We start from the raw sequence: 18,546 nt of genomic DNA on the forward strand, positions 1-18,546 counted from the left end.
CATCTCATAGGAGGTAACATTTAAGGAACTTCTAGAAGTCAAGTGGCAGGACAAGATTAATTAGGATTCCTTTCTAATCCTAATTACAATGATATTTGCTTCCCACGATAGGAGTTGTTCATTATCATATGTATAAGTTTGTTTCGTTAGCCTGTCTGCTTCCCTCCCCCCCAACAAAAAAAGGTTAAATAATATTTAATACGTTTTTGCAGTCATTAAAAAAAATCAACTCTTTTTAATCTGGTGAAAACATCAGATGGGCAGAGGAGAAACCCATTCAATTCCCTATTAATTTCCCCTGCTCTCTAATTATATGCAAATCCACCAAGCCCAGGTTTTAATTCAGCTGCTCGCATTAAGAGATCAGAGGAAGATTCAAAATGGGAAAGCAGAGTTTGACGTGTCATCGGGGGCTCATACGAATTTGACTGGAAGATAAATTCCACATTTTAATTAAAATGTTTATTCCGCTCTGCACAATAATGCTTGCTTGCTTTCAGAGGAAAAAAAGGGTATTAAGCATTAAAGGAACTAATTCCTCCTATCGAGAAAATTAGGATTTCTCTCAGGCAGACACAGGGTATCATCCAGGATTAGCGGCTGTAGCATTCTTTGTAAACATGTCACCCTTGAAAGTGAACAACAAGGAAAGCTGCTATCGCCTTACTGCTGCAGGATGTCCACAGAGCATCCCTTTGGCTCCAGAGGGGATTATCTTCCCTCCATGGCCCCCACAGAGCCGTTTATCATGGAAACTGGGAACTAAATGTGAGTCAGATTAGGAGAAGGTGGGGGTGGCAGCGGGCAGCTCGCCTCTCCCCATGCTGGGATCACCAGGGGGATTCGGGGGTCCCCGTGGGAAGGGATGTCCCTCACCACAGCCCTCACCCACCTGGCTTCACTGGTTGGCAAAGCCAGTGCTAGGGAGAGAGTGATGTCTGTCCCCACACTGGGCTGGAATTACGCTGTAGAGGGATCTGGGAGAGACCCTGAGCAAGGCTCAGAGCAGCCATGGTTCATTCATTGCTGGCCATCCATGCTGCAAATGTACTTGACTTTGGTATGAATTTGAAGAGATTCCACCGTAGTAGAGAAATGCACACTCAAGGAGGATGATGATATTACATATTTTCATCGCTGGTTGTTTGGACTGGTCTGTTACTGGATTGTGGCATGGGCTTGGACCCTTGACGTGGTAAAACAGCTTCCCTTGGTGTCATCTGACATTGTGCAAGTGTGTGTCCTTGGCCATCGGATGCCATGGGAGAAAGCTCCCTCTGGACAAGTCAGCCACATTACAGTATCATTTTTACCTATTATTCTTGTTATTACTATTATTTTTTCCCAGCATTGTCAGCAAGTTGAAGATTTCAGATGGGGAGAGAGGAGAGGAGAGGAGAGGAGAGGAGAGGAGAGGAGAGGAGAGGAGAGGAGAGGAGAGGAGAGGAGAGGAGAGGAGAGGAGAGGAGAGGAGAGGAGAGGAGAGGAGAGGAGAGGAGAGGAGAGGAGAGGAGAGGAGAGGAGAGGAGAGGAGAGGAGAGGAGAGGAGAGGAGAGGAGAGGAGAGGAGAAAGGTGAAAAGAAAATAGGGACTGTTGTGCTTGCCATAAGGGGCTGACAACTGTCCCTTCCCAAACCTGTAGAAAAGGGGCAAACGTCCTGTGATAGGTCTCCTGTCCAGGTCCTGGTGTGACAGGTCCCTGCGTGACCAGCAGGACGATGTCACCCATGATGGCCTTGCACCCTGGCACTGCTGTGATGTGGAGGGGCAGGTTTCACCCCTTTGATGTTTGGTTAATCGAAACGTCTTAAATCACATCAGTGTTTTTGAGGGGTTGTGTTTTGTAAACTCCCCCACACTCTTTCAAGTGCATGGGCTGGTTTTGTGTTTGTTATAAATGGAAAGAAAAACACAGCCAGCAGCCAGGACCCCTCTCCTCATGCCCAGGGATTCTGTAAGCAAACATTTGCCTCCAGAAAACTGCGCAACACTGGCACCTGGAGGGTTCTTGTTGCTGGCAGATGGCCCCAGAAATCTTGCAGGTTTTTCCATCTGCTGCTGCAAGCACATCCCTGGAGATGAGGGATCTTAGAATCACAGAATGGTTTGGGCAGGAAGAGACTTAAAGACCATCTTGTTCCACCTCCACTGCCATAGGCAGGGACACGGTCCACTAGACCTAGTTGCTGCAAGCCCCATGTAACCTCACCTGGAACATTTCCGGGGTATGGGCAGCCACAGTTTCTCTGGGGAACTGGTGCCAGCGCCTCACCACGCGCAGAGGGAATAACTACTTCCCAACATCTAGGGATGTGACAACCAGCTGCCAAAGCCATCTCAGTTTAGATCCGGTACGCAGCTGGGGCTGAGTTTTGCAAACGGCTTCTCAAAGCAGGTGAAACTCTTTGAAACTAGCAGCAGCAGGGATCAGGACGTGGCTCTCACAGTGCAGACCCTCAGTGTTTCAACAAACCTTTGCACCCTGCGATTTGGCTGGACCTGCTGCTCCCAGGCACATGGAGGGTGACATCCTTAGTCCTTTGGGAAACGATGTCTCATGCCTGGCCATAGGGCAAGCCTTGCCTCTGTGACATATTTTTGTTTTGCTTTCCTTCCTTGCCCTCTTGGACATTTTCCTGATTAATTCTGAGTACTGGACCGACTGCTTGCCTTAGAGAAGAGGGGTGAAGTAAAGGAGGTCAGATGCTATCAGCCTCCACAGGTCAGATGGGAGCCTTCACATCACAGCCTCGGTGTTACCGGTAACTCCAGGGTTTGCAGGTTTTGATTCAAATTCTCAGAACCACAGGGCATGATGGGGACAGATTTTTTTTTTTTTTTCTCTGTAGCCCAGAACATGAGAGTGCAAATAATCAGGGATGGATGTTGCAGAACGAGCTGGGGGTTGATGCAGCCCCAGAATTAAATTGCCCTGTTTTTTTGGGAGAGACTAATAGGGGTTTGGTGGTGCTGTGTAGCCCCTGGGTTATATGGCCCCAGCATTTTGGTTCCATAAAGCCAAATGTCACCACTGCCTTTTGTGCCAGTGGCACATTGGGACTGGAGGGGGGGTGCTGTACTCTCCTGAGCAGATGTTTTGAGGGTCACAGCAGGAGCATTTCCCATGCAAGGCAAGCATCGCATGAGGGCACTTTCTGCACTTTCTGTTTGAGGAGACATCTGGAGTGAGGTGGCTCTTCTGCTGAATGGAACTGTAAACACTGAGTGGTGATGTTTAAATTTCATTTTTGGGGTTCCACCTCTCTGGTATGGGGTGTAGCTGCCTCCACACTTGCCCCCTGTCACCCTAAGAGAGCAGTCTCTGGGAGGGACTTTTCATCTTTATTTTTCCATGCCTTTTTTTTTTTTTTTTTAATTTTCAGGAAGAACCACCTACATCTTTCTCTTAGAAGATAAATACTTGAGAAGTGAAACAGCTCTTCCTGTGCCCGTAAATGGTGAAAAACTCTGCTTATTTCCCCTGCAGAGTTTGACTGAAAAGTAATAACCATTATTGCTTAAAACCAGAAACCATCAGCAGCACAGAAGGTCACTGAGAAATTTTGGAAGGTTTTTAAGTTCTTTCCCTGTATTTCCCCCATCTCTGTAAGTGTTCAAGGCCAGGTTGGATGGGGCCCTGAGCAACATAGTCTAGTGGGTGTTACATGTCTGCCCATGGCAGGGAGTTGTAACTGTGTTATCTTTAAGGTCCCTTCCTGCCCAAACTGTTCTGTGATTTGTCTCCATCGTGTCTGGAGCTTGGTCACCCCTCCAAGTGCTGGGACACAGAACGTGTGAAATGCCAGGGAACTTGTTCTCTGATGCGCATCCCAGTCACAGGGGAATCAGGATCAGGGAAGCTGAGTTTGGCCACTAAGGCGATCACATCCCCTGGAATGTGGAGAGAAGATCAGGGCTACCCAGGTGCCTCATCAGCATTTTCAAAGCAGAGCTGGATTTTAAAGAAGCTGAAAGAAATCAGGGGGAAAGGGAGGAGTTGAGGAAATTAATACTCTGTCAACCACAAAATAGAGAGTGCAGGAATAAAAACCAGAGTGAGGGAAATGTTTGGATAAAAACCTGAGCAAAGACAATATTTGCCTGTATGCGTGATATGTTTCTTAAACCAATCAGCTCCTTGTTGCAATTCACATGCAGAATTAATGCAAGAATTAATAACTGCAAATAATTTCTTTCCTCTCCATCTGCTGCTGCTCATAAACACATCAGGGCCAGCCAGGGCTGGGGTGCACAGGGAAGTGGGGCTCTTCTGATCTTGGCAGTGAGGTCTCTGTGGGAGCCCTTGGTGGTGCTGAGGGTAAGAACCAGATCCAGCTCTCTGTGCCACAGCCATGCTGGTTGACCTGGGCAGTGGCCAGGAAGATGCTGTTGCTGCCGCTGCCAAAATTTGGCTCTGCCGGAGGGGTGCAGGGCTGGATGAGGGCAGGGCCTGAGCATGGGTGGCTTTAACTTTCCCTGTTTCTTTTCCTCTGCGGCAGCGGGCTGGGGCGCTGGGCCTGCAGCAAAAGTGAGAAGAGAACAAAGTGTGCTGAGATGAGAAATGAGTCAGTGCTGCCTCTGCTCGCGGGCTGCCGAGGGCTCCGGCCCTGGCACATGCAGTCAGTGCAGAAACAGTCTGCAGTGGGTACTTGGGGTGATCTTTTGTCACAGCATCCCCTGCTGTAACACCACGGGAAATGGGGTGCAAAGGGGTCTGCTGGCACGGGCTGGGGCCCTGAGCTGGGAGGTGTTACCAGAACCTGGAGTGTGCAGAGCTGGCTTTGAGTCATGGGCTCTGGGTCCCCGGTGCCCCAGGTGACAGCATTCCCCTGGGAGTCCTCCTGGAAGCCCTCCTGGCATCTGATGGTGTGGGATGTGCCTTATAATGTCCTTAATCATACCATAGAATCACAGGATGGTTTGGGTTGGAAGGAACTTTAGAGATCAACCTGTTCTAACCCCTCTGCCATGGGCAGAGACACCTTCTACTAGACCAGGTTGCTCAGGGCCTCATCCAAGCTGGACTAGTGTCCCCAATACATCCCTAATCGTTTGCTGATTTGGATTGATTGGAGGATAAAGAGCAAGGGCCACAGCGCCCCCAGTCACAGGTAGCTTTACCAGCAGCAGTGCATGCTTGGTGCAGCCTGACCTTATACCTTTCTTTGTGTGGCACAGTGACTAATTCTGCAGTGAAGAGGAATTAATTCCTCATTGAATCAGCGACAGCAAGCCTTGGTAGGTTTTGTTTTCCACAGCCGACACATCGACTCATCTCGCTCTCTCTGAGAAGTGACGTCGAAGCAAACACATATGGGGCAACTCGGGGCTGGACTGCAGCCTGCAGCTCCTGTGCTGCACCCAGGCACCCACGCAGGGCACAGGAGCACGGAGACCTGCTCGGAGCTCAGCACAGCATCTGAGCTGAGAACAGCCTTGGGGAATGCTCCCAGCAGTCAGACACACAGCGCAGCCAGTGACACAGGGCTCTGGGGCTGCCAAAGCCCCCCTCTGCCATGGTGGGGATGGACACCAGCATGGCACAGCTGCCAGCCCCAGTTCCCTTCCCTTGGCCAGGCCCCTCTCTGCACACAGGCCACTGCTGGGCTGGCCCACAGCTCTTCATTTCTCTGTCTTTGGGGCTGGCAGTGTGGGAAGATTTGAAAGTGATGTGAGTAATTTCACCTGACTGTGGCTTCGGCTCCCTGGCGAGGCTGGAAACCACAGCACTTGCCCTGGCCACCAACCCCTGCACCCTGGTACTCTGTGCTGTGGAGGATGGATCCTGCTCCCTCCAGGGTGCTCCCAGCCTTCCCTCGTCACAGGCAGGGTCATGGGTGCACCTGGCTCCAGGGGTCATGGAGGGGTTACGGGACTTTCCTCTCCCTGCAGGCTCCTGTGCATCCGTGGACAGACAGTGGCTCCCACAGTGCAGGGTTTTCCAGCTGTTTTGGCTCTCGGGATGTTGGCTGATGTTCTGGGAGCTGTGGTTTGTGCGAGGCAGGCAGCACCCTTTTATCCTCCATGGGGAGCACAGCACCCCTTGAAGTCGCATCCCCAATGGAAGTTTAACAACATGAAATTTAACAACATGAAATTTAACATTTTTCACTGTTAGAAGGGGCAGTAAACTCCTTTATTTTAGTTCTGAATTGTCTTCTACCAGGAAATTAATTAAAGTCATTCCCATCCATAAAAGCAGTGGTGGAGCCCAGCACTGGTGGGATGTTGGGATTCTCAGCAGCTCCCCAGGGAGTGTGGTGTGATCATTGCTGCTCTTAATAGCTCTGTTCGGTTGTAGCAAGGTATACTTTTCACAGGTTACAAAACATCCTTTTTTTAAAATTTGTTTCATTTCCTAAACTGATCCAAGCAGATTTTTTTTTCCACAATATTTTCAGAGTTAAAAACTCGTAAGATTTTTACCAGCCATGGAAATTTTTTAGTTTGATCATTTTACTCAAATTTTGACTTTTGACCTTCCGAGCTACATTTTTCTAAGGTTAGCTCTAAAGTTTAATAGAAAAATCCTCCATCAAACCAGCAACATAAAACTACTCATTTTTAGCATGTCATGACTAAATAGATAAGCCTTTAAAAAATGAATTAAAATACTTACTAACACGAGGTGCTTTCCAGAAAAGGTTTGATTATAATCTGGCCGCATTCTCTGGTGAAAACCCCACATTTTGAGTAAAAACTGCTCATTTATAGTTCTGATCAACCAGCAGCATCCCAGCAGCTTGTATAACCCCACTGCTGCCTGTGGCCAGAGCACGTGTGATGGAGAATGGGAGCAAAGGCAAAGCACGTTGAGCCTGATCAGGCACCCTGGAGCCAAAATACCCTGGAACTCCAGAGGTGAGGCTGATCCTCATGTGCAAGATCCGCTGGGTTTGCATGTGCTCAGAGGAAAGAGAGTTTTCTGTCTGGCCTTGAGATCCCACCACAATCACGCACCCAGGCGTGAGTGGGGAGATCTAATTTTGCCAACAATTAATCTTTCCTAATAATTAATGCTTTTTTTGCTCCTCCAATTACCTCTAGTTGTTAAAGTCACATCTTGGCTTCAAGGAGGGATCTTCTTCCCTCAGTACTGTTGGGTTTTTCAGTCATTTTCAGGGAGGTTGGTGCTGGGAGGGGGATGCTCTGCAGCATCAGTGCCTGGCCCAGCACACGGAGGAGGAGGGGGCAGTGCTCACGTGGGAGCTGGGCACTCATCAGAGCTGCAATTTAGCAAATTTGGGGTGGGGGGAAAGGCCTCCAGGCTTGCACACCCCATCCTGCTGCTCCATCCCCTCTGGAAATACCATTCTGCAGTTGCTGTAAATGTGTCTCTTCATTTCTGTACGAGGTTGTGGCTGCACAGCTCATTCCCTGACCTGGGAGGGCTGGGCTGGAAGGGGTGAGGCAAAGCTGTCCTTGGAGCCCCTTCACATCCCCCCATGGCTGCTGAAGGACCGGAGGTGATAAATTGGTGTTGGGGACATGATTTTTGGCACCAGCAGCGTTATTTTTGGTGGGTGGGTAGTGAGTGGCTCTGTCACTGCAGCTGTGTGCTGTGTTGAAACCCAGGAGACAAAATAAGATGCTTTACCAAACCACAGCCCGTCCCCTGTGATGTCCTGACCAGCAGCACCCAGTGTCCTCCCAGGGGACCTTCTGAGAGAACACCAAACCACTGCCCTCATGTCAATTCAATCCTTTTCACATCAGGTTAATTTTATGGCATAAAACATTGTCAGCTGCTAAGTCCCGGCTTTGAAAAGCCTCTTCAAGGCTCATGTGCTGCAGCTGATTTGCAGGAACATAATCCAGACCTTGCGAAAGACGGGGAATTGATCTCGTTTCTCTGGCATATGGATTTCTGTAAGCCAGGTATGGTTTCATGGTGCAGCTGGGGAAGACCAGGAGCTTCAGTCATGGCAATGGGCCACAACCATTGGCAGCTTCAGTCTTTGAACCAGGATCAACATGGATTTTTCTCTATTTCTCCATGTTTTTGTGCAGCATTTCCTTCTCTCAATTTTGGGAGATGGGTTCCTGTAACAAACTCCCTAATGGAGGAAGTGGAAAGGGGGATAAATAGTCCCTTGCAGAAATTTTTCTTGTCTCCTTGCTGGTCGTCCTTCCCCACCAGATCTTTATGGCTTCAGTGAGTAGGGAAGTTTTTGAGTGAGACAAGGGCAAGTGTAGAAGGGTCATGGGGAAGGCAGCTCTTCTTACTGGTGCAGCATGTTGTCTTCCATCTGAACTGATGGAAAAACTGAGTAATTGAGCTGCAAGCCTTGCTGTACCACCAGGTTACCATTGAACCATCGAATCTCAGAATGGTTTGGGTTGCAAGGCACCTTGAAAATCGTCTCCTTCCAATCCCCTGCCATGGGCAGGGACACCTTCCACTAGCTCTCAGCCTGGTCCAACCTGGCCTTGAACACTTCCATGTTCTGCTTTGGTGGGAAGGAGGACAGCCCATGCTTTACTCTAACCACGTGTACTCCCTGAGGTATCCTACAGATCAGCATCAGAACAGCCCATCTGCCTTTGGAGTGGTCCGTGGCTTCTGTCACTGCTCTGAAAGCTGTTCACAGTCATCAGGCAGCGAGGCTGGCTGCTGAATGGTGCTGTGCTTTGGATCAGGCATGGAGCAGATGGGAAAGAAAGATCTGCCCTACTTTGAACTGAAGAAATGCTTGAGTTGAGGATTTCAAAACAGCTCTACATTGAGCTTGTTCTGCTCCAGTGTCCTGTTAGAATGTACACGTGGAACTGCATGTCCCTCGTTTAGGCTTTGTGGCTCTTAAATAAGCTAAACCATAGCTAATTTTAGAAATATCACTGAAAAGCTCTTCTTCATCTCATTTCATGGCTAAGAATAGAAAGAGCTCAGAGCTCCAAACATGTGTTTAACTAACCAGGAACCAGTCCAGTGTGCTCTCAATGGGAAAACCACATAACCCATGGCCCTGCTGCAGGACAGGAATGCCTGTCCCACACCAGTTTGTGCTCAGAAGGGGGATTACATTCCCAGTACCCCATTGCATGCAGTAAACCTACACCTGTTAAGCATCGGGAATTAAGGCTTTCATTCATTCTCAAATGCAAACCTGCGTGTCTCTTGGGTTTTATTTGCATGAGCAAACCTTTGTGGGAAAGGCAGATGTAAAGCAGCGTCTCCACCAGTCTGTTTTCCTTTCCACTTCATGGGTTTCCTCCTCAGAGCAGGGATGCAAAACACAGGACTTGCCCAGGGCTCCCAGTTCACTTGGAGCAGCTGGGATAGGTCCAGGACAGGTTGATCAGAGCCACTGTCTGTGTCTGTGCCTCCTTCACCAAAGCCAGCCAGAGCTTCATGCTCATTCTGCATGGGCAAAATCATTACAAAAGTGAAAGGCACCAGTGAATTGAGTCCAGGGATCCTAAATGACTTGTGAAAAGTCACACAGCATATCATCTGTAGACATCCCAGTGAGACTGATAAAAACTGGCTGGCATGCCCAGCTCCTAGGCCCTGGAGAGCTGTCTGACCTGCTCTGTTCCCAAATCTACCCTGGTTTGGAGTGCTGTTAGTCGTGTTTCTTTTTGTGGATTTATCTGGGACAAATCCTAACACTCCACCACCAAGATGAAGTCAGTTTGGATTTAAAGGCAGCCATGGGCGAAACTGGGCATGTAGGAAACAGCACGAGACGCTCGAGGCGAGGAGGCTGCATAGATGGCAACCTGTGTGTGTGTCTGTGTCTGTGTCTGTCCATGTGTATCTGTGTGTGTGCCTGTGTGTGTATGTCTGTGTGTGTCTGTGTGTGTCTGTGTGTGTCTGTGTTTGTGCCTCTGTGTGCGTGTGTGTGCCTCTCTGTGTGTGTGTGTCTGTGTGTGTCTCTGTGTGTCTCTGTGTCTGTGTGTGTCTGTGTCTGTGTTTGTGCCTCTGTGTGCGTGTGTGTGCCTCTGTGTGTCTGTGTGTGTCTGTGTCTGTCCATGTGTATCTGTGTGTGTGCCTGTGTGTGTCTGTGTGTGTCTGTGTGTGTCTCTGTGTGTGTCTGTGTTTGTGCCTCTGTGTGCGTGTGTGTGCCTCTGTGTGTCTGTGTGTGTGTGTGTGTCTGTCTCTGTCTTTGTGTTCCTTACAGCTGTGCTGCTCTTCCAAACAGCTTCCTGTCTCTCTGCTCCAACACACAGGAGGAATTCTTGTTGTGTTCACCAAAAAGGGCTTTTTCCAAGGTGCTGGGCTCCAACAGCCGTGCTGTGCGTAACCAGGAGTAGCTATAAGAGGAGGCAGATTTTTCTTTACTTACTTTTCCTGGATTTTTTGCATCTCCAGCATTACCTCAGCTCCCTCTGGTCCTTCTCCAGCACTGGAGCTCATTCCAGCAGGGATTTCAGCCCAAGGGCTAACTGGTGACCACGTCCTGTTTTCAGTGGCATTACCCTCAGCGTTTATTGGTGGCCTTGGCAGTGCTGGACTGCCAAGGTTGGACTTGATGTTCTCTATAAAGTCTTTTCCAGGCTAAATGATTCTGTGATCCTGTGTCTGTCTTGGCATGACAGCCCTGATTAATAAAGCCCAAACATGACTTTCACAGTGAATATGAAGGATTCACTGTGAAAGTCCAGATTTAGACCCTGTGGTAGTCCAGGACAGAGAACAAGAGCTTTGCATTGGGTAACACACTTGGAGCATTCATCCTGGAATAAAAGATGCTGGAAATGAATGGAAAAAAAATTCTGAACTTTGAAAACTTCATGCTGGTTTGATCTGTTTTCCACTTATCCAAGAAATCATCTCCAGCTGTTTTCTCTGCTTGACTTACGGATTTTTTTTTTTTTGTAGGATGCTGCAGTGTTTGTTTAGTAATTTGTTCACTTCTTGTGTAGTGTTTTTAGTCATTCCTAGCCTTGCTGGCAACAGCAGAACTGCAGAGGGCACTGGCCCTCCTTGCTGGTGGGTCCTGATGACTTCTGAGTGCTCTCCTTGGTTGTGTCTTGCAGTCCAACAAAGTCCCCGTGGTGCAGCCGTCGCACGGAGTGCACCCGCTCACCCCGCTCATCCCCTACAGCAACGACCACTTCAGCCACGGCTCCCACTCACCCCACCTGCCCGCTGACATCAACCAGAAACAAGGTAATGGCAGCCCTGGGACCTGTGTGCTGCCAGGGGGACAGAGCTGGAGGCCACTGGGGCTGGCACCTTTCTACTCCCAAATCAATGGGAAAAGTCAGGACCGTTGGTCAGCTGGGACATTGCTTAGCAGTAGGAGGTTATTTAGCTTTTTGACAATGCTTTGTGATCTGGCTGTGAGCAGTTTGATACCAAAAGTGCCAGCCTTGCTGATGGAGTGTCCTCAGTTCTCTGTACAAGCTGTCCTGTACCTTGAGACCAGACCAGAGCCTGCACGATAACGCGCAAGAGTCAACCAGAAAATGGAAAGTAATCTTTCCTTTGACTCATACCCAAACTGTTGTCAGGTTGTCATTTTGAGAAAATAAATGCTTGAAACAGGAAATATTTTGACTAAACAGGATTGGTGTCTGCAGATTGACTGGATTGTGACATGTGTGTCCCCGTAGCCACATGTTATGTGGTTGTCACCTGGTTTGGCTTTTTGTGTTCCTGTGTAAGCCCGGGCTGTGTCAATTGGCTCATGAGGCTATGGAGGAAAGTACAGTATTTTCAGAATAAACCCTCTAAAATTAACTGTAAATAGAGGTATGTGTTGAGGAATTCACCCCAGACCATCATTCTTCATGGGTTCCTGGCAAACTGAGTGTAAAATCAAACTTTTCTCAACCTTACATTGGTGCAGAACATCTTTTACACAAACCTGGGCTTGATTTCATGGGAAAGCAAGCAAACTGACAGTTTTGTGTCAAACTGCATGCAGGAAGGAGGTCAGTGTCCATCAGAGCCCAGAAACCAGTGCCAGAACAGAGGCACAAAACCAACTGTTGTGATTTGGGCAAAGGCCTCCACCCAGGAGTGATCCAAACTGTCCCAGAGGCATTGGCTTCACCAAGTTAACATCATTGCTAAAACAGTGGGTTATTGAGGATGCCCTTGGCTAGAGGACCCACTGAATAATCCCTGTTCTGAACCTGGAGGCCACACTCTGGGCTCTCCAGGATTGCTGATGGTAGGGTTTAGGTCTGGAGGTCACATTGTGGACTCATTAGGGATGCTGATGGGTATGATTTAGGTCTGCTGTAAGAGATACCCAGGCACATCCTGGTTGCCTTCCAGGCAGCACACTGCTTGTCAGCCATCAGAACATAATAAACTCAACAGAAAAACAGGATGAGTTAACAAAATAAACCTGCTGAGAGCTCAGATGATGATTGAGTGTTTGTCTGAGAGAAAGTGTGCAGGAAGGCAACACGACGCACCTTCCCCCATGCTGCCTCTGCTGTACCTGGCAGAGCTCTGCCCCTCCAGGAGCCACTTGCTGTGAGCTGGGACTCACTGTCAGCCTGGGAAACCTTAAGTGATGCAAGAGCAGCTCACCCAAGGGCAGAGCTGGTTATATCTCTCTGGAGGCTACAACTGGCACTGGAGCAGTCCCTGAGCATTTAGCCTGTACTTCTGCAGACACAGGGAGTCTGTCTGTCCCACAGACCCCACATGTGCTGTTCAAGGGGAAGGTTCAGCCCATCATCCTCAGCTGGCTCTAGCCTTTGTGGTGCAGCTGTGATCATACATTCCCCATCCCTGCACTTCTGGGGAGAGGGTTTTCTTCCATGTTCATCCTCTGTTTTCATCACTGAAATGCTCACGTTTTCACCCAGTGTGAGCACTTGAGAGTCACTCTCATACTCATTCTCCCAGCATCCCTTTAAAGTTTCTCACAGTAGCCCAAGGACACACAGACAAGGAAATACAAGCAGGAATTCTGAGTCAGTGGCTTGTTCCCCAACCACTGGGCCAGCAAGAATAACTTGTGCTCTGACTTACGCAACTCGTATTGTTGGGGGTGCAAATCTGAGGATGTTCCATCAGCTGCCTTGTGCAGGGCTGGTTTCGTTTGACCCTCCACGGGCCACTGAGTCCCACTTGAAGCAAATCTCATCCTAGGTTATATATTCCTGTCAGGTCAGTTATATATTTATTTTAGCTGACTCCTGATAAAATGCTTAGAGTCTGTTGGTGTCATTCATAGTTAATAAGGTATCATTCATTGACCTAGGAGAAAAATCCAGTTGCAACTGCTTGCAACTCATCACCAGTTTAATCCATGTATTTATCTAGGACAGCCACTTGACAATCCGTGTTCCCAGTTTTTGTCTGAGGCTCGGTAGCAGCCACCACTGCACCACACTGTGCCAGAGCTCAGCCCCAGCACCCCACCAGTTTCCCAGTCCAGGGGTCAGCTGGAGGCTGTTTTTGCCAGCAGCACCGTGGTTGTCTGAGGCCCACCCACAGCCCCAGGCAGCACAGGATGTTTTCCAGCCCAGACAGGAACAGAGCACTGCTGCGGCTGTGTCCCCTGGCCATGCTGCCCATGCCAGCGGCTTTGAAGATCACACAGGGATTCCCCATGCAAAGGGTGAATTCCCAGCTGGCACCATACCCACCTCCACAGTTCCTTGGCACCCACAGAGCCGCAGAACAATTGTTTTGAACTCAAATTGCTCAAAATGAAGTTGGAAGTGATGCCTGCTGGAGCATCCCCACTGCCTGCTCACGGGGGGTCCTGCGGATGAGTGATGGAGAGGGAGCATAGGAATGGCTTTGACCATCCACTGAGCACCTGAGCGGGCTCTCTGGGAAAAGCACGGTGCTGCTTGGCCTCAGGCTGGCATGGAGCAGCTGTGATGCTTGTGCAAGGGCAAGATGCCTCCTCCACCCCCCGTTTATGTTTGTGTATTTGCAGCAGTGTGGATGACCCACCACATCCCCACGGAGAGAGCCACAGGGAACACCATCCTGCCTCTTGCAGATACCTATTCCATGTAGCTATCCACAAGTGTTCATAGATAGATGAAGCAGCCGGGGGGTTGGGAGCCATCTGGGTCAGCGAGAGAGTGCAGTGCAGGTTCAACTCCTCTCCTTCTCCCTTCTTCCAGGAGTGCACCGTCCTTCCCAGACCTCGGACATCCCTGGTTTCTACCCGCTGCCCCCCGGTGGAGTCGGCCAGATCACGCCGTCGATGGGCTGGTGAGTGAGGAGGGCTCGGCACAGCCCCCGCCCGGGGGATGGGTCACTGAGCCCAGCACTGCCGCCTCTCTCTCTCGTCACCTCCGCGGTGCTCCCCCCGCTTCTCCCCTCCTGTGTGCTCTGTGGAGAGGGAGGAGAGCGTGGCCCTGTCTTGGAAGTGAGAGCAGACCCGTGGAGAGGCTGAAGGCTTCATCCTGGCTGAGGCATCCCTGGAGAGGGGTTACAGCCTGCCCAGTTCAAAACTGCCTCCTGCTTTACATCTGTCTGTGTGGATTAGGGAACCCAGAGAGAGCTTCCTACCCACCCCTCTTATGCACAGCAAAAGCCTCTTTTTTGAGTAGGAGGTAATTTTCTCCCTCACTGGACTTTTTGGCACAAACAGTGCTTTCCCTGAGCATGCCACAAGCACGGAATAATCCCGTGGGATGCTCCATCTGCCAGGCCATGGTGTTTCTTGGGATCTGACACACAGGGAAGAGGTACATCGTGGCAAAGACCTGCCAGGAAGCAACCCCAGTACCGACAGCCTGGCCACAGCTCAGCCCCAGCAGGCATGGGAACGGAGAGACCATGAGCTGGAGCACTCCCAAAATGTACCCCCTGCATGGACCAGCCCTGCAGAGCATCCTGCAAAGCACAGCCTGTTGGTAAACCTGCCCTGGGGGCACGAGTTAAAAGTACACCAGTGTGTTCTCTGTGGTCATTGCCGCTGGCTTTGGTCCCCGTGACCATGAGCGCACTGAGAGAGCGGGTCTGGCAGGTGCTGCCATGTGGGCATCATCACTCCTCTGATGAATATTTAATCACCAGTGGTGGTGCAGGGACATGGCAGAGGCTGACGGGGAGACTGGTGGCTGCAGGTGGCAATTCAGGGTTGCTGGGATGAGGAGAGTGCAGGGCAGGTGATCGCAGGGGCAGTGGCCAGATTCCCCCAGTGCCAATGGATAAAACCCTTACAAAGCCTGGCAGAGAGCTTCAGGTACAAGAATCTATTGCAGAGTGGGAAAGGGGAAGCTTCTTAAAGCACAGAGTAAAATATTAGCTTTTGCATTGTTTTGTTTATCAATTTCATGTTCCAGATATTTAACCACAAGGAAACAGAGGATGAGGCCGTTGATACAGAGTCTGGCTTCAAAGAGATTACATTTTGCCTTCTGTGCTAGATGTGCTACTTTTGGGTGATGATTTAACTCCTCATATGATGTGATTCATCCTCAGAAAAAAACAAGGACTGGGATGACTGTTGTAACATGAAAGAAATAGTTGGAGCTGGGAGAAAGGAGCCTGTTCATCAAATGGAAGGTCCACTGCTGGGTTAGGATGATGCTGTGCAGACAGCCCTGGGCTCATGAAGGGAGAGCAGTTTGGTTTTTTATGGAGATTTTGTGGGGCAGTTGGTGATGGAGAGACCTTTCATGGCTGAGAGCTGCTCCAGCATCCGTGGGGTTTGCCATCCTCCTGCAGGCACATCAGATGCCTTCATTAATGGCTAATAGAGCAGATATGGTGAAGCAACAAATGGGCTGACATGCAGAGAGCAGCACCTTGAGGCACACGTGTCTAGTAGAGATTTTGCTCTTTCTTTTCCTTGTCTGAAATGTGTGGAAAGAGCCCCAAATCCGCTTGTGGAATGCCTGGTCCTCAGCTGAGGCTCAGCGCACCACTGTGGGTGGGTACAGAAGCACTGAAGCCTGGCAGGTTCATGGCAGCATCCCCCCATGGCAGCAGCAGGCAGCAGGGGCTGTGTGCCAGGGATGAGTGTGCTGGGGATGGTCATGCCAGGGATGCATCCCAGAGAAGCTGCGGCTGCCCCATCCCTGGAAGTGTTCAAGGCCAGGTTGGATGGGGTCTTGAGCAACCTGGTCTCGAGGAAGGTGTCCCTGCCCATGGCAGGGGATTGGAATAGGATGATCTTTAAGGTTCCTCCCAATCCAAACCATTACAGGATTCCATGGTTGTGCTGGTGCCACCAAGTCAGCTGCCAGGCCAGGGCAGCCACACATGAGAAGCAACTTTCCTCCACAAGCTGGCAGGCAGGAGCTGGGCAGAAACTGCTTTTGTTCTCACTGAGCGCTTCAGGAGGAGGAGCTGCAGTCACTGTCTCTCTAATTAAGCTGGGATGACTGTCAGATAAAAGCTTCCAAGAGTCCAGTCAAGTGAGTTTTGCTTGTGGGAGCCTGGCAGTTAACATTAGCCAGGAACCTGCAAATCGTGTCACTCATCTGTGCCCGGGGCCGAGCACAGTGGTGCCATGGCAGCCTCTCCTCCACCAGCCCACAGCCTTTATCCTGAGCCACCCTCCCACCACCAGGTGATCCTCTGAAAACAGGCTGAGAGAGCTGGAGTTGTTCAACCTGGAGAAGATTTCAGGGAGGCCTCTGAGCCCCTTCCCGTACCTAAAAGGAGTTTATACAAAAGAGTGAGAGAGACTTTTTATATGGGCAGATAGGGATAGGAAAAGAGGGAACAGTTTTGAACTAAAAGAGGAGAGTTAGAGCAGATGTTAGGAAGAAATTCTTTAAACAGAGGGTGGTGAGGCCCTGAGACACTGCAGCTACCCCATCCCTGGAGGTGTTCATGGTCAGGTTGGACAGGGCTTGGAGGAGCTGGATCTAGTGAAAGGTGTCCCTGCCCATGGCAGAGCTTGGAATGAGATGAGCCTTAAGGTCCCTTCCAAGCCAAACCAGTAATTCCATGGTATGGGCTGTAATCGTGTACTCCTATCAGGGAGTGATTCTGCAGTTGCTCTAATTTGTGTGTCAGAGGGACTTGGGATGAAGCTGCAAATGCCCAACTCCATTCCTCTCCCAATGTCCCGGCCTCTGGAGTAGCACAGGTTGTTTCTGGATTATCTCCAAGTGTTTTCTCGGCCCTGGGGCAGTCGCCTCCAACTTCAAAGGCTGTTTCAGTTTCCTGGCGCAGCAGCACTTGGCTGTTTGTTGGTGTGTTTATACCCACCGACATCTGAGGGGTCAGTGAGGGCTTCTGCCTGCCAGGGTGTAAACAGCCCCAGCTGCCTTTCCTGCAGACAGATCCCACAGATTTCAGTCAAGCCAATCCACAGTGGTAGGACCAGGAGCCTCCTTCCTGCCCAGTGCAGCTCAGGGGTCTGACTGCTGCCCCACTGTCATTATTCCTCTTCAGGGCACAAACTTGTCTTTAGCCCCAAAAAATCCCAGGCATCCAGGAGCTTGGGTCTTTCACAGTGCACCACTCTTGAGGATAATGGACTTCTTGTGGATTTTTTTATCACTAGAGCTGAAAATAGCTGATTCTGGGTTTAGGTACAGCTCTGTGCAGCCTGGCCAGAGGAGTGTGCGTGCCAGCACGGTTGTAAGCACCCCGTTTTGCCCCATCCCTGGAAGTGTTCAAAGCCAGGTGGGATGGGGCTTGGAGCAACCTGGTCTGGTGGAAGATGTCCCTGCTCATGGCGAGGTGGGTTGGAATGAAATGAGCTTTAAGGTCCCTTCCAACCCAAACCATTCTGTGATTTTAAGGTCCCTTCCAGGCTAAACCATGCTGTAATTCTATGATCTCAGTTTCCATGTGCAGTTTTAGGCTAGAAGCATCTTTTGGCAGGTTTGCAGAACAAGCCAAGGTATTTTGGAGCTATTTACATATGAAAATGTGGGGGTTCCCTTGCTGGGAACAACAAGGAACTTCCTGCACAGTTATTTTACTATCTCAAAAATAATTTCCAGCCCCAGGTCTGATACATGCCTGGTCCCCATTAGGAAACAACTTTCAAAAAGAATGCAGGACTGAGCTTTTGGGTTCTTTAAAACTGATGGGTGTCCTTAAAAGGATGTGCTGGGGAAATCAGAGCATTCCTGAAGCACAAAGGCAGGGCAGGTACCTTCTCCCTGGATTCCAGGAGTCTCCGTGCTTGGGGCATCACAGCGTCACAGAGTAGATGAAGTTGGAAGTGACCACAATGGGTCATCTGGTCCAGCTTCCCTGCTCAAGCAGAGTTGTTCCAGAGCACATGGCACAGGATTGCATCCAGACAATCCTGGGCTATCTCCAGCCAGGGAGGCTCCACACCCCCTCTAGGCAACCTGATCCAGTGTTTGGTCACTGCACAGTAAGGAGGTTTTCCTCATATTTATCCGCCTGGTGCAGCTTCTTACGCATCACACAGAGAATCCGAGCAGGCTTTAATATTTCTTGGTCACACTGTGCTCTTTTGAGCAACTTCTTCTGTGCAATAGCAACATCTCCTGATTCTTCAGCACACCTCTGCGCTTTGCATTGTTACCAGGTAAACTCAAAGCTGCAGCATTAGTCAGTCCCAGGGGTAGAAGGGGTCAGAATTGGATCCAACCTTCGTAGGAAGGCCCAGCTTCTCTCAAAATAACATCCAAAGCCCACACTGCCCCGCAAGCCTAAGGGACACTGAGTGT

General features: G+C 50.0%; 1 protein-coding gene across 5 annotated transcripts in view; it reads left to right on the forward strand.

The window, feature by feature from the left end:
- Positions 1–18,546, forward strand: part of TCF7 (transcription factor 7) — a 73,314-nt gene that overhangs the window by 40,290 nt on the left and 14,478 nt on the right. For all 5 annotated transcript variants that reach the window (XM_066197291.1, XM_066197286.1, XM_066197289.1 and 2 more), the window contains exons 4-5: positions 10,984–11,116; positions 14,053–14,143. In XM_066197291.1, coding sequence (XP_066053388.1) covers positions 10,984–11,116; positions 14,053–14,143 — 224 coding nt within the window. The remainder of the gene's footprint in view (positions 1–10,983; positions 11,117–14,052; positions 14,144–18,546) is intronic.

The sequence above is a fragment of the Chamaea fasciata genome, unplaced genomic scaffold, assembly GCF_029207755.1.
Source record: "Chamaea fasciata isolate MVZ Bird 193981 ecotype frontalis unplaced genomic scaffold, bChaFas1.0.hap1 SCAF_15, whole genome shotgun sequence".
NCBI classification, from domain to species: Eukaryota; Metazoa; Chordata; class Aves; order Passeriformes; family Sylviidae; genus Chamaea; species Chamaea fasciata.